The following is a 27,348-nucleotide window of genomic DNA, read 5'->3' as shown; positions in this document are numbered from 1 at the left end:
TAATAATAAATGATATAAGATCAAAGATTTTAATACTTTGTAAGTTTTGCTTTTCTGTGTTCAGTCTCTGTCTTCATTAGTAAAATATAAAATTTTCACTTGTTTCTGCTTAGGAATAAAGAGACTGTATAAAACTCTAAAGTATTATTCATGATGATGAACCCACTACATTTCAAGGATAATATTTGCTTTCATGTTTAATAGTTGTAGGATTAGAGGAACTGAGAAGCTCCTTAGTCACCAGCATCTCAGGTTGTAGAGGGGTAAAGTCTGCATCTTTGGAGGTTCGAAATTTTCTGAGCTTGGCCCTCTTGGAGATAAAGGAACAAGTACAGTGGATCATCAGAATAGCTTACTAAAGTACATCAGTAAAATCCCTCAACCCAAGCACAAATCAAGTATTGCTATGAAACTTACCTAAGCTAAAAGTCCTACTTCTTCCTCTAGGAGATAAGTCTACATTTTTGTATACTAATTATCACATTGTCATAATATCAGCCGAAAGCATTTGTTAAAAATATTAGTGAAATTTTTATATATACTATATAACTTCTACATCAAGTTATGTAGCATATATAGGTGAAGTGAGCAATTTTGGGCAAGTGAGCAATTTTGAATTCATCACTAGTTTTGGACCAATAGTCACATTTGTGCCATGGATTACATACCTTTTTATTTTCTTGGGCAGTGTATGGCAGCATATTATATAGACGTGGTATTTAATGCGTATTTGAAATATTACTAGAAGAAAATAGTTTTTAAATTTTTTATTCATGAAGGTTTATAGAAGTCTTCTGGTTTTAGCCTCATTATTTTCTAAATAAGGCTATAACATTATAGTTAAGTGATTTGTCTACTAGCTCACAAAACCAAGCATGGATTAATTGCAGAATGTGGACTAAAATCTTGTATTTTTGTCTTACTACAGCCTTTGTTTTTGATGTCATGATATGGCCAATTGTTCTCAAATATTAGGATGGTATTATACCAGTCACTATATAGGTTGAGCATCCCTAGTCTGAAAACGTGAGATCCAAAATCTAAAACTTTTGAGTGCCAACATGAAACTCAAAGGAAATGCTTATTAGAACCTTTTAGAATTTGGATTTTCAGATTTGGGATGCTCAACCACTAAGTATAAGTATAATGAAAATATTTCAAAATAAAAAAAAATTTAAATCTGAAGCACTTCTGGTCCCAAGAATTTCAGATAAGGGATACTCAACCTTGTTTTACAAATAGGCAAAATGTGATCGAATTTTCTAAAAATGATAAAATTTTGAAATGTCTTTCCTACCTGTGATTCTTAGAAGGAAGGACATACATATGCTTAATAAAATAGATGGGGCATGTGTTAAAACTTGAATATCATAGCACTAAAACTAAATTTGTATTTAATTTTTAATTAATTTTATCATTTAAATTTCATAACATATCCTAGATTATTATAGACTTAATTATGAAACTCTCCTGATGAGTAGGGCTTTTTTAAAATTGAAGATTTACTGATCTTTAGAATGACAGAATAGACATTGTAAATGTATGGAAAATAATACACACTTGTCCTAGACACTAAAATACGGGACCTACCTAGCACAAGGCTTGCCATGAGACATATTTTTAAAGGCTCTATTTCTTTGCCTGTGTTAAACAAGATCATGTATAAGCAATACAGGATTCTCAGAAACACCACCTATAAAATTATCCTCTTTTAATCACTTGTTTTATAATCTCTAAGCTTGGTCTTATAAATATTTGACCTTCCACTAAATCCATAAAGGCAAACATAAAAACAGAAGTAGAACAATGTTACTATTATAAGATAAATATTTAATTTAAGTATATATTTAGAAATAATTATTTCTGATGTTTATTTAATAACTCTTAGAGCATACTCCAACAATAAATCAATAAATTATTTGCCCCCAGTCCATTGTGTGAGGTAATCTTTTAAAAGTACTACAATGGAATTATAAAAGTAATGCAATTGGAATACTTTTCAAGAGAGGTCTTCTGTTGCTTGAGTGGAAATTAGGGAAATTAGGAAAGAAGAAGAGATATTATATTGTTTGTCATATAATGCTGCATATAATATTCTTTAATTAAATACAGTTTAAAGACTACATTACAAAACTTCAGTTTTAAGATCTTTGAAGTTCTTTAAGCACATGATTGCAATACACTGAAATGCATAACACACTTGATCCAGGTGAAAAACTTTTAGCTGTATCTTTGTTTATCTACGGGTCTTATTATTCCCAGTAAGGCTGCAAGGATTTCAGTTATAACTTTCACTACTTTCACTCTCCTAAAAATATTGAAATTTACTTAAATTATTTTTATTTTTATTGTTTTCTCTGTATTTACTGCTTATTATAGAAATTGAAAAGGAAATAATGTCAACACGCAGTTTTTCACGTTTTTCCCCACTGAAGGTAATCTTAATTATGAACTTAATTATGAACTTAACTTTGTATTGTAAGGCTTACAGAATGTTTTCTCCTAGCTGACAAGAGAGAGATCCAGACTAAATGAATCTTTGAAGGTTGAAACAAAGAGTCTGGCTTCAGTTTACCAAGTTTTGTTGTATCCTCATCGTGTGTGCCCTTACCACAGTGACCTGCCTTAAAAATATATATGCATTTTAAGCTTTCATGCAAGCTAATTATAGTGTTGATGATATTATTGATAACATTCTTGTTATATGTCAGACACTGTGCATATATGGTATAATTTTATCTTCTCAACAACCCCATTTTATAGAGGAAGAAATAGTGTTTCTGATCAGTTTAAGCAACTTGCTCAAGGGCTGTCACAGCTGGTAATCAGCAGGTCTGGCTCTGTCTCAGATATGTCCTGCTCCAGTGCCTGTGCTCTTAACTACTTGTCTTAATCTACCTTCCACTTTTATAGAGTGGGAAATGTGGAATAAAAGAATAATTCTATTGATAATTATAATTGCCTTTATTTATAGCCAACACTTTAAAACATTTGCTTTCCTGATTTTTGAATCCTTGCATGTGCTCATTGTTAATTTAGTGGATGGAAGGATGACCAGAGCTGTATGTTTTGTAAGCAGCATAATTTTTCCCCCCCAGTCTGCTTCACTTCCCACTGTTCTTGAATAGGAGAAAAAAAGAAGTGTTACGATGTATTTTCAAAGTTACTAAACTATTTTGGTAACTGCAGGGAAAAATACCATTTTTAAGAAAATATATTTGTTTACACAATATAATTTAATGGTCAGGGTATTGGCCTATGAGTTGGACAACAAAATTATCTTTAAAAAAATCAATGGACCACTTTATTCCTTAATTATTACATTAGGATATTATTTACTGTTTCTATTCTTCATGGGAAAATTGTGAAAAGTATTACAGCTAGTCCAATCAAATGTTTTATATCATGTAAACAGCCAGTTATAAGAATGACAATTTTTAAATTATTGCTATAAAATTATTTTTTTTAGAAAAGTGTTATTTAGCATTTCTGAAAGATGGCTAGATGGTAACACTGTTATTGCATGAAGAGCCTTGCTTGCATTTAAGTCTTTCAAATAAATATCTGTTCTGAAGACAAAATATTTTGTATAAAGAAAAACATGTCTTCTACTTTTGGAATTGTGATTTCTCATACTGGTGTTGTATGATTTTCTTAATGTTACCATGATTACTTTTTTAGTGTATTTTGGGATCTCTACTGTGCAGCTCCAGAGAGACGTGAAACATGTGAACACTCAAGTGAAGCAAAAGCCTTCCATGATTACGTAAGTTAACATGTAATTTTACAAAGTTATACTGTCAGTTTTCTTTGTAACCACTGCTCTTAAAAAATACACTGGCTCATCTATTCTTTTGTTTTGGTACTTAAGAAATTGGTTGGTCTCTTTTTTCTTGAAAAGTAGGCTCATAACTTTAAATGTGAAATAGAAAGGGGCATTTGAGTCTTGTTAAAGCTTAGGATAAAGTGTAGGCCTAATTCTAAGCTATTAAAGAAATTTCTTGTCTTTAAGCATGTCTGATTTGTGGAATTTCAGATTTTATGAAAATTAAATATATAGTAATTTTTTTATTCTACAAAAACATTCATTATAAGATTTCTGTAAATGATAAATTCCTCTCTTGCACATAAGATTTTTGATTAAATATAGAAATACTCTGTTCTTCTCGTTCTGTAACTTTTGGTTATATATCATAAGGCTAAATATCTTCCCTACTGAATTCACTTCCCCAAATAAAATTTATTGTGGATTAAAAGAAATACCAGACGAGAGTAGAAGATTCTGTGCAAAAATGAAAATGTAATTTTATTTTAATTCTTAAGGAACGGCAGTGGAGTGTCCTTGGCTTGAGCATTTTTTTTAGAAGGACTGCAAATCTGATTTTAGAGACCTGATAGTATCAGAAAGTAGAACTGTGAAAAGAAAAAAAACAGTGAAGATAAGAATGAGAAGATGGTATTGTGAAGGGGCTAGGGAAACATGTTTGCAGAACTAACCATAAAAGAGGGACAGATTGAGTTTAAGATGGAGGAAATCCAGTTTCCTTGGTTGGGAGGAAGTGAATTGGGGCTGGAGCCTGAGGAAATAACTGATAGTAAGTACCTAAAACTTAACCATAGGGATACTTGTCAAGTTTGTAGAGGCTAGCATCATTCTGTGTAAAATGCCTTAAAAACCAGAACCAGCACCCAAAAGGGAAAAAAGACCTTGTTCTTCCAAGGAAAATAATTCAGCCTTAGACTGAAGAGTTAGAAATGGCCAGAAGAATTATACCCTCCAAAATAGCATGAGGAAGAGCATGCAGACTTACAGGAAGTGAAAATCTTGGCTACCTGGCAGGGACTGTGCAATTCTTTAAATGTGTACTAACCTTATTCAAGTGAGAGTGCTTGTGATTACCTCATCTGACATTGATTGTATTCATAAAGCTTGATATGCCCTGAACAATAGCTCTTGGGGAACAATCTGAGTGAAAGGGACACTACTGCAAATAAAAAGTAGAGAAAAAGTAGATAAGGCAGGGCCCAGGACATAGGATTTATCTGAACAACCTCATTTTCCTTTTTTACCTTTGGTTGACAGAAGAAATAAAGCAGAGATCCACCCATGAAGAATATGAGGAATTGGATAGAGTGGGGTACCCCGTCTCATCTATTCTTTATACTAAGAGGTGCATGCCTTGATTTGGCCTGTCAGTCACGGGAGATGTTGTCTCCACTAATTTTGACAACTAGATGGCATTAGAGAGTGCCAGTGTTCTATTCTTAAAGGAGATACAATATTTGATAGCCTACATTTTAAGAAAGTAATCATATAAATACTTTTCCAAAATTACATTCTGTAGAAAGATGTACCCTGCTGTTCAACATGGAGATCTTAAGGGGAAAAGTGAACTAATTTAACAGCTCTTTCTAAAAGCAGTAGATAAATTATCATCGTTGTTGTCATCGTCACTTTCATCATCATCATCTTGCGTTCATAAGACACTTTGAAAATTTCAAATTATTCACACTTATTAGCTTTAGAAATACACTTAAGTAGGTTTTGGAAATGAGCATTAGCCAGAGGTAGGAGTAAAATTTGAGTAGATTTTAAAGGAGGAACAACCCCTTACCATGTAATTTGGTCCTTGGAAAATATAGTTTAGAAAAAAATCAGTATTTGAATTTTATAATTCATTATGAATATTAGCACATTGTATCAGATGTTTAATTTTAATTTAAATATTAGTTTTAAGAGATTTGATTTATTCTTGGATGCCATTTTTATTACATCTTAAAACCAATTTCTTTTCATGGTAATACATCTCTGATTTGTTTTTTAATTGGAGGTTGGTGAAAAGATAGAGTTTGACCTACATGATTTTATATTACAATTGGATTTTTAAAATACATTAATTTCTTTTATGGTAATTTTCATGAATAGGATTTCCTAAATTCTTAATAGTAGATAATTTCTGAAAATGATTAACAAATTTATTTCTAACATGTAAATATAATAGTTTGAAAGACTTGGGGAAGAAAATGAAAAACACAGGAACAAACAGTAAGATTTTGGTAAAATTCTAGAATGTTATATTCTGCATTTGAGTTTATTACAGAATTACTTCTGTAATGGTAATTAATATGTTTACCTACTGAATTGTAAAATACTTTAATAATTTAAAATAAAGTACTCAAGGAAGCATTCTAAAAAATACTTTCTTCAGTAGCTGCGTTTTTAGCATTAAAAATGTTCACTTGCATGTATAAATGTTCAAAATTAGTCTTATTATTTTATAGTTACTTCTTATCTATAAGATTGAATGAATATTGACAAATAAACTACTTTTTAAAAGAAATAATGGAGGCATAATGAGGTAAATAATGAATAATTCTGTTAATTTAAAATAGGCCAAACTGTTAAAATGACTATCTTTTGATATTGGGATAATGCATGATTTTTATTTTTGTCTGTATATATTACTGTATTTTCCAAATATCTGCAATTATTAATTATTTCACATTCAGGAAAGTTACTTTAAAACAGATTAAATTTCACTTTTCAGTGAGTTTTAATCGCTCTTCTGAGATTGGAAACTAAAAAACTTAATGAAATAAAATTTAAATTTACCATGTTACATGCACAGGCATTTAGCATTTCTTATGAAAGACATCTGTTGTTTTTTGTATGTGCACATATTGAGAGACATCCATAAACTGAATAGTTGTAATTTTCAGCCATTCTAAAATTTATTTTTAACCACGTTACTGAGGTATGATTGACATACAAAAAGCTGTACATATGTAATGTATAAACTTGATGTGTTTGGAGATTAGTGTGCACCCATGAAACCATCATCACAACCAATGCCATAAACTTACCTGTCACCTCCAAAAGTTCTTCTCCCCTTTTTGCTTTATTTTTTCCCTTTTGTGTTAAGAGTACTTAACATAAGATATACCCTCTTAAGAAATTTTTAAGTACACAATACAGTATTGTTAATCATATGCCCTATGCTGTACAATAGATCTCCAGAATGTATTTATCTTATAAGACTAGAATTTTATATAGATATGGATTTCTGAAATCCATAAAGAAATAAATGAAGAAACTAATGTGGAAAGAGAGAGAAACAGAACAGGATGACTTTATTTAAAGTTCATTTTATTGTAAAAATAATATATATTTTTTCAAAGTATGTATTTTAAACATCATAAGCCCCCTTCTCTCACTGAAATATTTTTAAATTATAATCTAGTTTCTGGTAAATGTGAAAAGATGATAATGGAAAGATCTTTATTCCTTACTATTTTCATGCTGATGTTACACTGCCTGTGATTGCTGCCAATAGTATCAAAAAATTTAAAAAACATGATATTCTTTCAAAAATAGCATGCATTTTTAACTTACAATTGGAGATCTAAAATTCATAAAATTTATAACTTACTATGGGAGTTGTAGAAATCATAGAAAATAAGTTAAAGATTTTTTAAGTAAAAACGTATCTAAATACCTTAGATTTGTAGAGTCATATTTTTAAAGCCACTTGTTTACTTTTTACTTTTTATCCAGCTTCATTTAAAATGAATGTATTTTGGCAACTTGGAAAAGTGAATATATCTCTTACTTTTATTCTTTTCCCTTGGATATGAAGGAAGGAAACAAAAAATCATTAGCAAAACTCATCTTTCACTTACTATAGATTTGAATTATTGTGTTGTCTTGTTTTTGATGGGGGTTGACAACTGAAATTAGAGGTTTATATCTTTTTTAAATAAATAAAAGCCTCACAATTTCAAGTACTGTGTCTTTGATGGAATGTATACTATGAGATAAGTAATAGTTACTTAGCCAGAAATAATGGATAGAGCTATAATGATGTGACACTCTATTTTGTACTAACAAGAATAGGTTATCTGTTTTTGTTTGTTTGTTTGTTTGTTTGCTTTTGAGACAGAGTTTCGCTGTTGTTGCCCAGGCTGGAGTGCAATGGTGTGATCTTGGCTCCCTACAACCTCCGCCTCCCGGGTTCAACCGATTCTCCTGCCTCAGCCTCCCAAGTAGCTGGGATTACAGGCCTGTGCCACCATGCCCAGCTAATTTTTGTATTTGTAATAGAGATGGGGTTTCTCCATGTTGATCAGGCTGGCCTGAAACTCCTAACCTCAGGTGATCTGCCCGCCTCAGCCTCCCAAAGTGCTGGGATTACAGGTGTGAGCCACCACGCCCGGCCTAGGTTATCTATTTTCAGACTTCATGAAATGTCTATAGATTTTGTTGCATTTATTTTTAGTGTTAATTTCTTTTATTCTACATATACGTCATATGCTTTCCATTGTGTCTTGGGTTTAAAATCACAAATGACTACTCTTATAATACAAGGAATTATTTGCAGCCAGCCACAGTAGATAGTCATTATCAGTTCCCAAAGATCAGGTGCTTTAAACTCTCTAGAAGGAAAGTCTCAGGATCTCTTGTAAAAGAAGGTACAGATATTTTCAAGGTGGATTTAAAGGTTTTCTTACCAAGTCAAACTTACCTTAAAAATGTATATATTTGTTAATATCTTTTTAAAGAAGACAAGGGCACAACTACTAACAAATGTAACTATGCTGTAGGGGAAGATTATCCTTGAAGGAAGTGATTTTGGTAGACATAATTTAGGATCATTCTTCTGACACAGGATTCTTCTCAGTCACTTTGCAAGCTGGGGACCTCTGGCTGGTGATGCCACCTCCCCCCCCCCCCCAGTCTTGCTCAGCCATGCTGACTGCCGCAGGAAGCGGTCCACCAACTTAGCCCACCTACACACCAGCTCAGTCTGTGGCTGGGCTGGGCATGCCCCAGCCTGACTGTGTTATAGCTTGTACCTGCGTTTGGCGGTTCCTGAGTTCTTGTCCCGCATCCAAGAAGAATGAGGATACACTAACAATTGAAGGGTGAAAAGGGCAGAGAAGAATTTTGTTGAGCAATGAAACAGTTCTAAGTGGAGAGAGTATGCAAGGGTGGTTGAGTACCTGGAATCGGGTGGTTTCTCTCCCAGCGTGGCTGAGCCCAGGGCTTTTATGGGCTCAGAATAGGGGAATGCATTCTGATTGGCTTGTGAGTGTGCAAAAAAGGTTAAAACAAAGACACCACTCAAAGGTGGGCATAACAGTGTAAAAAACCAATTAGGGAAGGGTAGGTGTATGTAAAATAGTTGAATGCTGGGGATCAAGCAGAGAAAAATGTGCCAAATGGGAAGACAAATTCTCAATCTAGTCTGTGGGTTTGACCTTTAGCTTGGCTTTCAGGCTTTAAACCGTCTTTGGCTTGGAGGTGGGGTTTCACCAGGGATGTACTGTCACTTCTATCGTTTGTTTATTAACTTTTTTTGAATACTTATTTATGTACAAATTACTTGGATTGAAGCTATGGGAGGTGCAAAGATATATAAAAATTTCTCCCTTCAGGGGTTCGTAATCTGTTTGGAAAGGTATACGAGCTGTGTACATCAAGAGTTAACTGCTATGAGTGTAATACAGATAATAACCCTATACTGTATAGGTTTAAATGCTGCAAATGTGCACTGGCTTTTGAATGATGACTAGGATTTGGATAAGAGAAGTGCTGGGGAAGGTGTATCAGAGAAACTGGATGAAGTTGGAAAAATATAAGGTATATTTAAGGAACACTAAGCTGAGCTGTTTACCTAGAGTAGAAAAATCAAACACAGGATCAGTGCTTAGCTAACAGATGGTAGAATTTTAAAACTGCAAGGAGATTGTGAAATTATCCCACTGAAAAGTGGTTTCATGCTGAAGTCCCTGAATTCTTGGAGTATTGTGGAAGGGCCATAGATGGTGCCTAGGAATGAAAGAACACCCAATCATAGAGGTTCTTGGCCTCCTTCTCTTTTAACCAAAGCATTTCAGTTCTCCTCTATCCAAATTCCTTCTATTTTCTCTTTCTAATTAAATTGAATCTCCATATAATCAGTTACCCAAGACATAAATGACTCTTATTTTTATCCTCTTTATACTTCTTTACCTCCAACTAGTTATCAAAACTTCCAAATCATTGCCTGAACACTGTCTTTTCCTCTGTAATCCCACTTTGGATGCCTTGGGTAACGTCTTCATCATTTCCAAAAACATTACAATAGCTATTTCTGCATCTGACTCAAACCCCCACCCCCATTCTAGAATTCTCAAGGGTTCTCTGTTAACTCTTAAGTAATAATTTTCATTAAAAAAATCTTTTATTCATTTACAACATCTCAATCCATTACAGTTCAAAAACTTCTAAAAAGTTTGAAAACTGCTTATTTTAGTCATTTGAATAGATAAGAAATATGGTACCTGGAGAAGTTAAGGACATGTCATTGTTTAAAGACTGAGTGTGGTTTAACCATGAAAATTTAGGTTTTCCAAATTTTCGTCTAGTACTTTTCCAACTACACTGGATGAAACTTTTGCTCCGTCTGCCATAGTCATTTTTTAGCATATTCAAAAAATAGCAAATTATATTTTAGGATGATGAATCTGAGGGCATGATGAGGACTGAAGAAAGGCAAGGACTAAAGGCCAACACAGTTAGGAGGCTATTCTAATAATGTTGATACACGCTGAAAATTCAGTCCCTGAATTAAAGTGGTGACAAATAAAATGGAAAATAATGAATGGAAATGAAGAAGAAAAAAGACTGTCTAGTTGTAAGTATTGAGGAAGGGAGAAAAATTAAAAATAATTTGTAATGAATGTGACTGATGATATGGGACTTGTGATATGCTTAGCAGAAATCTGAAATTAGCAAGGAAGAACATAGAGAAAGTGGATTAAGGGATAAGAGTGGGTTAAATTAATGAAGTAGTAAAGGTAAAATAAGAATTGAGGCCTGGGGATAGAAAGGTGCGAAAAAGGCTCACATTTAAGATGTGATAGGAAGGAAGAGACTAGCATGAAAACAAGGGAAAATACAACTCAGTGAGAGGTAAATACTTACCACACTAGGTAGACTGACTTGGATAGCATAACTGTTATGTTCTGTAACCCAGTTCATTTCCCAAAGCTGTTCACTGTTTCAGAATGCTTCCAGCTTGAACTCTGCATCCCAAGGCAACTAATTTGTTTGGTGTGAACATAATATCTTGAGTACCTAAGATATTCAAAAGCTGTTTGTGGTTGTTGAAGCAAGACTTGAGACTCAAACTATGTCAATGGCTGAATGATTTTTATAGGGCACGATTGCATTTTAGAAAGTAGTCAAGTATTGTATAAGGAGGACAACTGGATTCAAATTTAGGAAAAAAAATTAAATGGACTTAAATGATCCATGGCTTCTTCCAGAAGTTTTGGAAACTTAGATTAATAGGTAGGGAAATCTCTCAACATATTAGCCCTTTCTTCATTGTAGCTATGTTTCAGCAAGCATGTATTGAATCACCAGTTAAGAGCAGTGTAAAAATTCTCATACCTTAGGGAGGTAAGCATATTTAAAGACTGTAAAAATACATCATGTTCAATTTGATAGCCTAGTGGTTTGTACTTAATTGGCACTCAGTAAATATTTGATGAAAGAATGGCTGGATAAATGAAAGAATGTACATTCTTCAGGCATACTATTTCTGAATGAGATGCCCCCAATTCTGCGGGAACATTGTACCACTCTTATGTGATTCTTTCAGTATTACTTCTTGCTTTCCTTTGATTATTATCTTGTCCTGTTTATCACCTTAGCTCATCCCTCATTCTCATCATTATCCTATTTTTGCCATCCCTAAGATAGATATGAGAAGGGAAAATATCTTAGAAATGAGGTCATATTATAGTTTTTATTATGGACAAAGGCCCAAATACATAAAGGAAATAGAAAGTCTTCAGATATCACAAAATGACTTCTATCTTCTTTACAATAGTACACCTTAATTCAGTGTGTATATTAGAAACTATGGGGATGTTTTCCATATGCAAATCTTATCACAAATCTTATCATAGCCATAATACACAAGGCTGGCTTTTTACTTTTTGCTCTAGCCTGGAATATCCTTGTGAAACAACATTGGGAGCTTGCTATAAGTTAAATCTGTGGAAGCTATTTCATCATAGGCCACCTACCTATATAGCCTTATCTTTTCCAGACCAGGAATATAACCACTGATCTTTTCTTTCCATTGTCAATTTTTCCTCTCACAGGCCTACGCCTTTCTTTATGTGTAGGATTCTAACTTCATTCACTACAGAGAAATACAAGAGGTAGCAATAACACTGGGAAGGCTAAAGAGGATTGGGAATCTCAACAAAATTTTACATTTGGAATATAATTGGAAGCTACCTGTTTTTGTCTCCACATTCACATTCTTATTTATTTATTTATTTATTTAGGAAGTTATGGGGAGAATCAAGTGGGTGGGGCATTGTAAGTTCTCAAGTCATTGTAAGAATGATTTAGAATATATTCTTGCTTAATTTCTATCTTGTCTGGATGAGAGTTCAGACATCTTTGTGTTCAGACCAAGATAGGATTGACCTGACACCACTGCTAGGTCTGGAACTTGTGGTGTCCTTGGAGCCCTCTTACTTTCTAAATGGTCTCTGTGGGAGGTTACAATGAATGGGAGGGCACTTTCCTAGCTGACCTCAGAGGTTCTCCCAGCTATTCAGCTGCCTTTACTGCTTAGTTTTCATCAGCTTTTCACTTGCTGGGTCTTTCAGACTAATTCTACCTTTGAGAGAAACTAGGCTTTTGTGTTATTGAATGTTTGGGTTTAGTTTCCTCAGTGCCTGTGAGGTTTTAATAGCAGGTGTTACTTAGGGAACTTTCCTGCTTTTTAATACTAGTTTCCTTCAGTTACTCTTAGCCAGCTCCTAGATTTTCCTGGGTCAAAATTGTGCATCTAATTGGATGAATTTCTCTTTCTTATCTGAGAGATGCTCATTTCCAGAATAAAATGATTCGTGCCTTTCCTCAGGGACCAACCTGTTTGGATTTGTTTCCCAGATACTCTTTGAATCTGTTCTCAACCGTTTTTCCCCCATTTAAATTATATTAAACAGTAGTCAACCTTAACAATTTCCACCAGTGGGAAAAGTTAGGCTTTCTTCTAATATTTCTGCTTCTGCCTCTGAAAGTTCTCCTGTCATTCAGGGGAAAAACCAAGCTGTGCCTCTGTAGTGAGTACTATCCCAGTGAAATTATGAGGCTGGCTTTCAGTGCTTTGCCTGGTTTGCTTTTCATTCAAACTACTAAGTTAAAATGTTTTTCCCTTCCTTTTTCTTAATTTTCGAAGTGTTAAAGTAATAGCAAGACTAAATTGAAACAAATAAATTATCTCAGTAAATTACTCTGAAGTTAAAAAATCCTAGTAGGATTTTTCCCCTTATTTTAGTAAGTTTATGAAGTGATAATTGTATATAGTAATTCAAACATATGTATAGTTCTTATGGGTTTTTAGCTGCTGTCTAGTGCAAAACACAGCAGTTGCTTACCTCACTCATATTGAAAGACTAGAATAGTAATAAAGGGAGATGGTTAGGGAACTAGAGTTGATTTATTTAATTTAGATTATTAAAAGAAAGAAATTTAGGACTTTTTAAAGTTGAACTGCAATTCCTGTGTAGCCCTTTTAATTTTTTGGTACTGATAATGGAAGTTAATTAGAAATCTAAAGAAGGAATAATTTATCATGTCATTAAATATTTCTAGAAAAAACTTTGTGCATATTTTTTCTTGAGTAAAGTATAAGAAGATAGACACTGTACTTATTTTACTATAGTGGTGCTGTCAAGAATAAGAGCATAAGAACTCTCTCTGTTGAGGGAGTCAATGAATTGAATCAGTTAAAACAGATTTATAAGGGTAAACAGTAATTCAGTTTAGGGTTTTAATTTTTGTAGTTTAGATATTCTAAGCTAGTAGGGAAAAATACTTTTTAATTAAACTGGTCCAAAATATTTAAAAATTAGCAAAAAGTAAATTTTTGTGAAATTTGACATCTTTGGGGAGTTTCAATTAACAAATTTCTCAACTAACATTTTCATTTTCAATGGAAAATACACTATCTTATAACATGTTACATGTTCAATAATGTCTAAAATTATCTTATCCCTTAGTGCCTCTGAAACATATGAAACATTTAAGTTTTAAAGAAATTAAGATTTTGTTTTGTATTATGAATTGAAACACTTAATTTTTAAGGTCTTTGCTGCCACTTTACCTGGAAGCGACATCGTGGTAGCCTTGTGGCCAAATTGAACTTACTCTGGATATTAAAAATGTAAGCAAGACTGTGCAAGCTGATGCATCATGTTTATATTTGACAGATAATTAGTTTATACAGTTTAAATGACCATACCTATCTTCTTTTTTTTTTTCTCCACGGGGGAATAAAAGATTTTTGTTTGTCTTGGATCAGCTAAAAATTTTTAGAATGCAGAAGGATAAATTGGAACTTGCTCCCTACTAGTCATGTCCAATAATTCTAGAAAGTACCTCACTCCCATTTTCATATTAAAGTTGATTTTCTCATGGGTTTTCCTACCATTACTTTAATGTGGTCAGTACAAAGCACACCACATTTTGGCTAACTTAGTTGATGATGATGTGATAAGAGTGAGTGTAAACATATAAGAATTTCTTTTCAGGTTACATGTCAAGTAATTTGCCAGGAAAAATCTTGTTCTTTTTTGCTATATAAACACAGCATAGGACCATTGTAGAAAAAAAAAAAAGAAAAGAAAATTCATGAAGCCATCACTATAGCTATGCCAGCAGGCATGAAAACCTTTTATCTCATGTAAATGAGATTGCTAAAGAACTTTACAATGATCCACTTCCCCTTAATGCATAGTAAATATATAATTTTTATTTATGATTTTCTTAATAACATTTTCTTTTCACTAGCTTGTATTTTTCTAAGTAGTCTGCTCCCCTGTTGTACTTCTTGGAATGTCAGTAGTACAGACTTTAATATAACATGTATTTTTTCCCTCAGTGCAATGTGGTCAATTATTTTCAATGATGGTTTGCATGTATTTTCTAATTAGGCTCAAATTTTGTTTGTGTAAATTGTTTAGAAACACTAAACTATTCAGAAGGACATTCAGAACCTTATTTGTATATGCTCATTGTATTTTTCAAAATTATAGTATAATGTAGAGACCACAGAAATATTTTTTATAAAATTTAACTAGTAAAAACACAATAAGGATTCAGATAATTCATCATAAGAGGTGAACCTAATAACGAATAGTTGTCATAATTTTCTAGTATCTTTTGATAAATGATTTTAGTACATTGTTTTTATGGTATATATTACTGTCACTTTAGAATAGTTGTCATTAGTTTAAGCCTCAACAGTTTTTACCTTGAACCTGATCAGTATTTTCATATCCATTGTGGCTTTTTACCTTTTCCAAAGATGGTGACAGTACCTGCCCTGCAACATGCTCTTCTGCAATGTGATCATGCCAGTCTATTGAGTCTAGGCTGGTCTTCATGACTTGCTTGTAATAGAAGGGAGTGGAAGTGATGGTATGTAACTTCTGAGGCTCGGTCAGAAGAAGCCTTGAGGCTTCTTCCCTGGTTTCTTGGAATGCTTTCTGGCTGTGCCTTCTTGGGATACTCTGTCTTAAAACCATGTCACCAATCTGTGGTAAGTCCAGTCCCAAATAAACAGTTTAAGCCTTCCAGTAACGTGAGCCTAGCCTTCTAATCATCTGAGCCTGGGCACTAACCACCTGAGTGGAGAAACACCCCTGGCAGTTTGCGTCTTCACAAATGAGCAGACATTATGGAGTCTGCAGACAGTCATTATTATCTCCGTTCACTGTCCAGAGTCCTAAACTGGAGAACCCATGAGCACAATAAAAAGTTATTTATTTCTACCACTAAGTTTCGGATGGTTTGTTATACAGCAATAGATAATCATAACAGAATTTAATATTGGAAGTGGGGTGTTGCTGTAACAAAACCTAAAGTGCATGGGACCAGCTGGTGGGTGGAAAGACTGTTCATGAAGCTTCGAAGGGACTCATGGAGACTGATGGTGAGGGATTGAAAGACAGTAATGACAGTGTTATTTGATACTGGAAGTAAGAAGATCTCTGTTATCTAGTGGTAGCAAATTTTGTAAAACCATCACCCAGGGTAACATGGAAAATAGAAAATGAACCAGTGGACCACTAATGAAATTATGGATTGGCAAAGGAGATTCCCAGGCAGAATATCTAAAGTGTCAGCTGTTTCTTTTAGCCCTGTCTCATGATATATGGATAGAGAAAACTGAGCTAAAAACAGAATTCTTGTTTTCAAACAAAGGGTTCTCAAGCAAAAAAGGGCTTCAGAACAAAGGTCAAATGCAGACCAGAGTTAGGAAAATGCAGTCTCAGGGCAGAGATGAAACTAAGGTGTAACTATAATACTTTTGTTAAGTCCTCAAAGATTTGAGGTGGTGCCTCATAGAACCTTTCAGACACACAAAAGGCCATCCAGGTATCTTTAGGGCATGCCTCCTAGTTCCTCTCTGTTAAACAAAAGGGGTTCTAATAATCTTAAGGGCTTTATTCCAGAGCAGCTTCACAGGGAGCCCAAGGTAGAGAAGGACTTCTGCCTGAATAAGTGGATTTATAAATTGATGCATAGAAACCTATAAAGTTTTAAAAATAATTATATTTATAAATTGATGTGTAGAAACCTATAACATTTTTAAAAGAATTATATCAGTGGAGCCAAGATGGCCAAATAGGAACAGGTCCGGTCTACAGCTCCCAGCGTGAGTGACGCACAAGACGGGTGATTTCTGCATTTCCATCTGAGGTACTGGGTTCATCTCACTAGGGAGTGCCAGACAGTGGGCACAGGATGGTGGGTGCAGCGCACCGTGCACAAGCCGAAGCAGGGCGAGGCATTGCCTCACTCGGGAAGTGCAAGGGGTCAGGGAGTTCCCTTTCCTAGTCAAAGATAGGGGTGACAGAAGGCACCTGGAAAATCGGGTCACTCCCACCCTAATACTGCGCTTTTCCTACGGGCCTAAAAAGTAGCACACCAAGAGATTATATCCCGCACCTGGCTCGGAGGGTCCTACCCCCATGGAGTCTCGCTGATTGATAGCACAGCAGTCTGAGATCAAACTGCAAGAGGGCAGCAAGGCTGGGAGAGGGGCGCCCGTCATTGCCGAGGCGTGAGTAGGTAAACAAAGCAGCCAGGAAGCTCGAACTGGGTGGAGCCCACCACAGCTCAAGGAGGCCTGCCTGCCTCTGTAGGCTCCACCTCTGGGGGCAGAACACAGACAAACAAAAAGACAGCAGTAACCTCTGCAGACTTAAATGTCCCTGTCTGACAGCTTTGAAGAGAGTAGTGGTTCTCCCAGCACGCAGCTGGAGATCTGAGAACAGGCAGACTGCCTCCTCAAGTGGGTCCCTGACCCCCGAGCAGCCTAACTGGGAGGCACCCCCCAGTAGGGGCAGACTGACACCTCGCATGGCCGGGTACTCCTCTGAGACAAAACTTCCAGAGGAACGATCAGGCAGCAGCATTTGCGGTTCGCGAAAATCCGCTGTTCTGCAGCCACCACTGCTGATACTCAGGCAAACAGGGTCTGGAGTGGACCTCTAGCGAACTCCAACAGACCTGCAGCTGAGGGTCCTATCTGTTAAAAGGAAAACTAACAAACAGAAAGAACATCCACACCAAAAACCCATCTGTACATCACCATCATCAAAGACCAAAAGTTGATAAAACCACAAAGATGGGGAACAAACAGAGCAGAAAAACTGGAAACTCTAAAAAGCAGAGTGCCTCTCCTCCTCCAAAGGAACGCAGTTCCTCACCAGCATCGGAACAAAGCTGGATGAAGAATGACTTTGACAAGTTGAGAGAAGAAGGCTTCAGACGATCAAACTACACCGAGCTACAGGAGGAAATTTAAACCAATGGCAAAGAAGTTAAAAACTTTGAAAAAGAATTAGACGAATGGATAACTAGAATAACCAATACAGAGAAGTGCTTAAAGGAGCTGATGGAGCTGAAAGCCAAGGCTCGAGAACTACGTGAAGAATGCAAAAGCCTCAGGAGCCGATGCGATCAACTGGAACAAAGGGTATCAGTGATGGAAGATGAAATGAATGAAATGAAGCAAGAAGGGAAGTTTAGAGAAAAAAGAATAAAAAGAAACGAACAAAGCCTCCAAGAAATATGGAACTATGTGAAAAGACCAAATCTACATCTGATTGGTGTACCTGAAAGTGATGGGGAGAATGGAACCAAGTTGGAAAACACTCTGCAGGATATTATCCAGGAGAACTGCCCCAATCAAGCAAGGCAGGCCAACATTCAGATTCGGGAAATACAGAGAACGCCACAAAGATACTCCTCAAGAAGAGCAACTCCAAGACACATAATTGTCAGATTCACCAAAGTTGAAATGAAGGAAAAAACGTTAAGAGCAGCCAGAGAGAAAGGTCGGGTTACCCACAAAGGGAAGCCCATCAGACTAACAGCAGATCTCTCGGCAGAAACTCTACAAGCCAGAAGAGAGTAGGGGCCAATATTCAACATTCTTAAAGAAAAGAATTTTCAACCCAGAATTTCATATACAGCCAAACTAAGCTTCATAAGTGAAGGAGAAATAAAATCCTTTACAGACAAGCAAATGCTGAGAGATTCTGTCACCACCAGGCCTGCCCTAAAAGAGCTCCTGAAGGAAGCACTAAACATGGAAAGGAACAACCGGTACCAGCCACTGCAAAAACATGCCAAATTGTAAAGACCATCGAGGCTAGGAAGAAACTGCATCAACTAACGAGCAAAATAACCAGCTAACATCATAATGACAGGATCAAATTCACACATAACAATATTAACTTTAAATGTAAATGGACTAAATGCTCCAATTAAAAGACACAGACTGGCAAATTGGATAAAGAGTCAAGATCCATCAGTGTGCTGTATTCAGGAAACCCATCTCACATGCAGAGACACACATAGGCTCGAAATAAAGGGATGGAGGAAGATCTACCAAGCAAATGGAAAACAAAGGCAGGGGTTGCAATCCTAGTCTCTGATAAAACAGACTTTAAACCAACGAAGACCAAAAGAGACAAAGAAGGCCATTACATAATGGTAAAGGGATCAATTCAACAAGAAGAGCTAACTATCCTAAATATATATGTACCCAATACAGGAGCACCCAGATTCATAAAGCAAGTCCTGAGTGACCTACAAAGAGACTTAGACTCCCACACAATAATAATGGGAGACTTTAACACCCCACTGTCAACATTAGACAGATCAACGAGGCAGAAAATTAACAAAGATACCCAGGAATTGAACTCAGCTCTGCACCAAGCAGACCTAATAGACATCTACAGAACTCTCCACCCCAAATCAACAGAATGTACATTTTTTTCAGCACCACACCACACCTTTTCCAAAATTGACCACATAGTTGGAAGTAAAGCTCTCCTTAGCAAATGTAAAAGAACAGAAATTATAACAAACTGTCTCTCAGACGACAGTGCAATCAAACAAGAACTCAGCATTAAGAAACTCACTCAAAACCACTCAACTACATGGAAACTGAACAACCTGCTCCTGAATGACTACTGGGTACATAATGAAATGAAGGCAGAAATAAAGATGTTCTTTGAAACCAACAAGAACAAAGACACAACATACCAGAATCTCTGGGACACATTCAAAGCAGTGTGTAGAGGGAAATTTATAGCACTAAATGCCCACAAGAGAAAGCAGGAAAGATCCAAAATTGACCCCCTAACATCACAACTAAAAGAAATAGAAAAGCAAGAGCAAACACATTCAAAAGCTAGCAGAAGGCAAGAAATAACTAAAATCAGAGCAGAAATGAAGGAAATAGAGACACAAAAAACCCTTCAAAAAATTAATGAATCCAGGAGCTGGTTTTTTGAAAAGATCAACAAAATTGATAAACCATTAGCAAGACTAATAAAGAAGAAAAGAGAGAAGAATCAAATAGATGCAATAAAAAATGATAAAGGGGATATCACCACCGATCCCACAGAAATACAAACTACCATCAGAGAATACTACAAACACCTCTACGCAAATAAACTAGAAAATCTAGAAGAAATGGATAAATTCCTCAACACATACACCCTCCCAAAACTAAACCAGGAAGAAGTTGAATCTCTGAATAGACCAATAACAGGCTCTGAAGTTGAGGCAATAATTAATAGCCTACCAACCAAAAAAAGTCCAGGACCAGGTGGATTCACAGCCAAATTCTACCAGAGGTACAAAGAAGAGCTGGTACCATTCCTTCTGAAACTATTCCAATCAACAGAAAAAGAGGGAATCCCCCTAACTCATTTTATGAGGCCAGCATCATCTTGTTACCAAAGCCTGGCAGAGACACAACAAAAAAAAGAGAATTTTAGACCAATATCCCTGTTGAACATCAATGCAAAAATCCTCAATAAAATACTGGCAAACTGAATCCAGCAGCACATCAAAAAGCTCATCCACCATGATCAAGTGGACTTCATCCCTGGGATGCAAGGCTGGTTCAACATATGCAAATCAATAAACGTAATCCAGCATATAAACAGAATCAACGACAAAAACCACATGATTATCTCAATAGATGCAGAAAAGGCCTTTGACAAAATTCAACAGCCCTTCATGCTAAAAACTCTCAATAAATTAGGTATCGATGGGACATATCTCAAAATAATAAGAGCTATTTATGACAGACCCACAGCCAATATCATACTGAATGGGCAAAAACTGGAAGCATTCCCTTTGAAAACTGGCACAAGACAGGGATGCCCTCTCTCACCACTCCTATTCAACACAGTGTTGGAAGTTCTGGCCAGGACAATCAGGCAGGAGAAAGAAATAAAGGGTATTCAATTAGGAAAAGAGGAAGTCAAATTGTCCCTGTTTGCAGATGACATGATTGTATATTTAGAAAACTCCATTGTCTCAGCCCAAAATCTCCTTAAGCTATTAGCAACTTCAGCAAAGTCTCAAGATACAAAATCAGTGTGCAAAAATCACAAGCCTTCTTATACACCACTAACAGAGAGCCAAATCATGAGTGAACTCCCATTCACAATTGCTTCAAAGAGAATAAAATACCTAGGAATCCAACTTACAAGGGACATGAAGGACCTCTTCAAGGAGAACTACAAACCACTGCTCAATGAAATAAAAGAGGATACAAACAAATGGAAGAACATTCCACGCTCATGGGTTGGAAGAATCAATATTGTGAAAATGGCCATACTGCCTAAGGTAATTTATAGATTCAATGCCATCCCCATCAAGCTACCAATGACTTTCTTCACAGAATTGGAAAAAAAGTAAAGTTCATATGGAACCAAAAAAGAGCCCGCATCGCCAAGTCAATCCTAAGCCAAAAGAACAAAGCTGGAGGCATCACGCTACCTGACTTCAAACTGTACTACAAGGCTACAGTAACCAAAACAGCATGGTACTGGTACCAAAACAGAGATATAGATCAATGGAACAGAACAGAGCCCTCAGAAATAACGCGGCATATCTACAACTATCTGATCTTTGACAAAACTGACAAAAACAAGAAATGGGGTAAGGATTCCCTATTTAATAAATGGTGCTGGGAAAACTGGCTAGCCATATGTAGAAAGCTGAAACTGGATCCCTTCCTTACACCTTATACAAAAATTAATTCAAGATGGATTAAAGACTTAAATGTTAGACCTAAAACCTTAAAAACCCTAGAAGAAAACCTAGGCAATACCATTCAGGACATAGGCATGGGCAAGGACTTCATGTCTAAAACACCAAAAGCAATGGCAACAAAAGCCAAAATAGACAAATGGGGTCTAATTAAACTAAAGAGCTTCTGCACAGCAAAAGAAACTACCATTAGAGTGAACAGGCAACCTACAAAATGGGAGAAAATTTTCGCAGCCTCCTCGTCTGACAAGGGGCTAATATCCAGAATCTGCAATGAACTCAAACAAATTTACAAGAAAAAAAGAAACAACCCCATCAAAAAGTGGGTGAAGGACATGAACAGTCACTTCTCAAAAGAAGACATTTATGCAGCCAAAAAACACATGAAAAAATGCTCATCATCACTGGCCATCAGAGAAATGCAAATCAAAACCACAATGAGATACCATCTCACACCAGTTAGAATGGCCATCATTAAAAAGTCAGGAAGCAACAGGTGCTGGAGAGGATGTGGAGAAATAGGAACACTTTTACACTGTTGGTGGGACTGTAAACTAGTTCAACCATTGTGGAAGTCAGTGTGGCGATTCCTCAGGGATCTCGAACTAGAAATACTGTTTGACCCAGCCATCCCATTACTGGGTATATACCCAAAGGACTATAAATCATGCTGCTATAAAGACACATGCACATGTATGTTTATTGCAGCACTATTCACAATAGCAAAGACTTGGAACCAACCCAAATGTCCAACAACGATAGACTGGATTAAGAAAATGTGGCACATATACACCATGGAATACTATGCAGCCATAAAAAATGATGAGTTCATGTCCTTTGTAGGGACATGGATGAAACTGGAAACCATCATTCTCAGTAAGCTATCGCAAGGACAAAAAACCAAACACCGCATATTCTCACTCGTAGGTGGGAATTGAACAATGAGAACACATGGACACAGGAAGGGGAACATCACACTCTGGGGACTGTTGTGAGGTGGGGGAGGGGGGAGGGATAGCATGAGGAGATATACCTAATGCTAAATGACGAGTTAATGGGTGCAGCACACCAACATGGCACATGGATACATATGTAACAAACCTGCACATTGTGCACATGTGCCCTAAAACTTAAACTATAACAATAATAAAATTAAATAAATAAATAAATAAAAGAATTATATCAGTCTGGACTAAGAGGGACCAAGACAACACAAATTGAAAAGAGGCTCTTGGATCCCTGAACTTCTGTAGGCAGAAAACAAGCTGAGAAACTCAGTGGCAAACATGGGCTACTTTTTTTATGGAAAAAGAAGTGTGACTCAGATGGAGGAAACAAGAGGCTAGCACGCAGGGCCCAGAACTTAGAGAGGTACTTTGACTGAGTAGGACTGGGCTCTGATCAAGGTACTGGTTACATGTGTCCTTCTGGATATCAGAATTATTATAAACTGGTAACATTGACATGCTTCCTATCTCCTCCTAGGCACCAGCCACCTTTTTGAAAGGGAGTATCTGTTGCAATTATCTTGTCCCTGAATAATTAGGTGTTTTGGATATGTGGGAGGCAGATAATTTGTCTCTTTAGTTCACAGGTCTTCAGATTGAGAGGAATGGTACTTCACGTGCAGTACCCAAGAACTTCATTTGCATCTTAACCTGATTTAGGTGATTAGATCCTGGGCTTTGAACTAATGGTGTAATTAGGAAGATGCTTTGGTGATTATGGGAACGGGGGTGAGTATATTTTATATTGGGATGGTTGTGAATTATTGTGGTCACAGAGCAAATTCTGCCGGATTGACATGTTTTATTAAACGTTTTAGTTTGAGATAATTGTAGATTCACATGCAGTTGTAAGAAATAATACAGAGAGATCTCATGTACCTTTTCCCTAGTTCCCCCAATGGTAAAATATTGCAAAACTCCAGTATAATAACTGTACCAGGATATTGACCTTGATATAATCTACTGATCTTATTCACTTTTTCCCAGTTTTACTTGTACTTGTGTGTGTGTATTTAGTTTTATGTGATTTTTATCATATAAGTAGGTTTATAAATCCACTGCCTGAGTCAAGATACAGAACCACAAGGATCCTCCTGTTGCTTTTATATTCACAGCCGCCTTACCAACTTGTTCCTAACCCCTACCTGATTGATTTTTATTACAGTGTTAGCTCACATTATAAATGTAGATACACTTAGAAAAAATGGAATGTATGTTATATACAGGAATGTGTTACTAAATTGAGTCATGGAAATTACCAACAAAGCCTTCCATTTAGAGATATATAATGGTTGACTTTTTCAAATTGAGAATTTATCTGTTAATAAACAACTAGTATACTGGTAAAAACTAATTAAGCTTACTATTTTTCGCTGCTGTTCAGGATGGTTTAAAGCACCGATATAAGTACTTCATGTCAATTACACTATTGGGTAATAGTGTAATGCCTTTTGCTTTCATATATAAGAGTATACCCTAAATGATGAAATTTTTATTCTGTATTGTTTAGCATATTCAGTCAAAGGTAACCAACTCTGAAAAGTTATAAAGAAGGCATTTCTAAGGGAAAGAATTGCCTTTCTGTATTACTTGCATATTTATTCTACTCTATTATTTTGTTGCTATAGTAAGAAAAATAGGTAAAAATCACTTGCAAGGAATTTAGTGTTTTTCCTTTAGACGGTTTTTGTTTTAAAATTTTTGTTATCAAATTATTTCTGGCTTCTCCTTCCCTTTTTTCATTTATCTTAGGTATTCAGTTCTTTACATTTTTTTCCTGTGATTCTGAATTATTTATCACAACTCCAGAATTATTATGGAACATTAGTATGAATTTTATTTTTTCTTTTATTTATTTTTTTTTTTTGAGACAGAGTCTTGCTTTGTTGCCCAGGCTAGAATGCAGTGGCATGATCTCGGCTCACTGCAACCTCCACCTTCTGGGTTCAAGTGATTCTTCTGCCTCAGCCTCCTGGGTTAGCTGGAACTACAGACACGTGCCACCACACCCAGCTAATTTTTGTATTTTTAGTAGAGACAGGGTTTCACCATATTGGCCAGGCTGGTCTCGAACTCCTGACCGCATGATCCGCCCACCTCAGCCTCCCAAAGTGCTGGCAGGCGTGAGCCACCACACCCGGCCTTATTTTCTAACTAAAATGTGTGTAGGATCTTTAGCTTTGTAAAGCTTTAGGTGTTGTGTGCATTATTTGTGATCCACAGGTAGAAATATCTAAAAATTATTATTACATGTTATGTATCTTATTTCTAGCATTTAATCTACATCTTCTGTTACATTTAACAAGGCAGTTAGACCATCTTAATCACCCTCTTTTAAAAATTTGCTTTTTCTTTAATTAAAAAAATAACATTTATTGGCATTGCCAGGCACAAGACTAGGTGTCAAAGAGACAGAAATAAAACAGAGTCCAGACTTTAAGAAGACTCTAATAAGGGAGACAAGGCAACAGATAATTACAATAAAATGTGCCCTAACAGAAAAACACAGCATATTATGGAAACATTTGTTGAGGGTGAATGTTAAATTTAGCCTGCAGAGGTGAAGGAAGGCTTCCAGGAGGAGCTTAGGAGGAGTTCAGAATTTGTTGAGCTTCATGAATGCAGAAAAATTGAGGCCTCATTCCCCTCTGCGTCCGCGCTACCTGCTATAATGGCCAGAATATAGTGGGCCCTCGATACATATTTAATGATTATTGAAAAAGCGGAGATGTCAGAGCTGAATTTTGAAGGAAGGTTTTGGAGTCAGTTGAGTGAAAGAACACTGTTTTAGAAAGAGGGAACAGCGTGTGCAAAGGCACGTGTCCTTGGTAAAATCCTTCCTGAGCCTGAGACCCTCAGACTTTACCAAGGACAATCAATCTCAATCAGTTTCTCCCTCTTTCTCTCTAGGATCAGCGGACTGTGATTACTGTCTGTTGTTTCCAAGCAAATTGCTGCAAGGAATTCTGTGGCTCCTCCCAGAAGCTAGATAATAAAACATAGAGTATTTTTTTAAATCTCTGTGAAAAGGCTCCCTTGGGCTAAAAATATTGCTTGTTTCTTTTGTTAAAAATATTTTTATCAGAGAATAGGGGAAAAATAGAAACTTGCTCTTTTCAGAGCTGAAGAGCCTAAGAATGATATAATTGGATTCACCATTGACTCTTAATTAATGATATGTGAGTATTGTGATTGGTTAACATCCTTAGCTTACAATTTCTTGCCTGGGAAAAAAAGAGGTTGGGTATTCGTCATCCTTCCCAGTGGTCCCACTGGCAGAGACTCAGTTTTAGTTATCAGGTAGTCCTTTTGTTATACATCCCCAAATGCCAATTCCGCTGTGGGGTTCAGGGCCCTTAGATAATTTAAGACTGTTACTCTTCCCAGAATTATAAAGGCATTGATGGTAATACTAGGTTATTGCTTCATACTGCACTAAAGAATAAAGGCAGAGTCAGATTTTTTGCATTTTTCACAGGAGAGGAATTAGTTTTTTTTAATTAAGAATGAAAGTAGGGTCTAGCCCAGAGGGAAGCATATCTGGGTTTGGTAAATCATAAACCATTATAGAATGAAGACTAAGTATGCCATTTTAAGGGTTTTCTTGCTGCTTGACATGGCTAGAACAAAAGGTCTAAGGGAGAATGCTATGAGATAAGACTGGATGAACAGGCAGAGCCTGGATCAGAGAGGATTTGAGGACCCAATTAAGAAGTTTTGATTTTCCTTCAGGGCAAATGGGAACAGATAGGGATTTTGACTTCACAGAGGGAGCAACATGATCAGATTTGTGCTTTATAAAAATCCACTCCAGTATCAATAAGAAGGGTGGGTTGGAGGAAGCAAAACTAGAGGTAAAGATGTGTATAGACCATTGTTCTACTTTACATTTGCATAACGAATTATCCCCAAACAGTAATGATATAATCATTTATTGTGCTTATGGGTTCTTTGGTCCAGATATTCAGATGGGGTGTAGTAGAGAAGGCTTGTCTCTTCTCCATGATATTTGATTCTTCTATATTTCTTCTGCATTTTTGAAAGGTGCTTTCCCTGAATATAGAATTCTCAGTTAGCCTTTTTGTTTATTTTAGTATTTCAAAGGTATCACTCCATTGTGTTCTGTATGGCACATTTTATGAGAAGTTTGTGGTAATTCCTATCATTGTTCCTCTGTATGTAATATGTCTTTTTGAAAAATTTTCTGACTATCAAGATTTTCTTTTTGTCTTGGGGGATTTTAATATGAAATATCTTGGTGTGATTTTGTTCCTTGCTTGATATTTTCTGAGTAAGTTGGATCCATGGTTTATCATCTTTTATTAATTTTGGAAAATTCTCAGCTATTATGTCTTAAAGTATTTTTTCTGTCCTTTCTTTTGTTGTTGTTGTTTATATTATGTTAGGCCATTTGCTATTGTCCTGTAACTCTTGGATGATCTGTTCTCTTTTTTGATTCCCACTTTTTTTCCTCTGTGTTTCAGTTTGAGTACTTTTTATCAACCTATTTCCAGGGTCACTGATGTTTTCCTCACTGTGTTGAGTTTACTAATGAGTTTGTCAAAGATAGTCTTCATCTTTATTACTGTATTTTTTATTTCTATCATTTCATTTTATTTTCTTTCACAGTTTCTCTCTGTGGAAGTTTCCCATTTTTTCATGCTTGTGGTCCACCTCTAT

At 35.9% G+C, this 27,348-nt stretch overlaps 1 protein-coding gene across 4 annotated transcripts in view; it reads left to right on the top strand.

Annotated features, from left to right (window-relative positions):
* Positions 1-27,348, top strand: part of SSBP2 (single stranded DNA binding protein 2) — a 329,570-nt gene that overhangs the window by 126,153 nt on the left and 176,069 nt on the right. For all 4 annotated transcript variants that reach the window (XM_004087403.3, XM_004087404.3, XM_003261540.4 and 1 more), the window contains exon 4: positions 3,682-3,766. In XM_004087403.3, the coding sequence (XP_004087451.1) occupies positions 3,682-3,766 (85 nt within the window). The remainder of the gene's footprint in view (positions 1-3,681; positions 3,767-27,348) is intronic.

Source organism: Nomascus leucogenys, chromosome 2 (genome assembly GCF_006542625.1).
Source record: "Nomascus leucogenys isolate Asia chromosome 2, Asia_NLE_v1, whole genome shotgun sequence".
Lineage (NCBI taxonomy): Eukaryota > Metazoa > Chordata > Mammalia > Primates > Hylobatidae > Nomascus > Nomascus leucogenys.
This window is presented reverse-complemented; position numbering and strand designations above follow the sequence as displayed.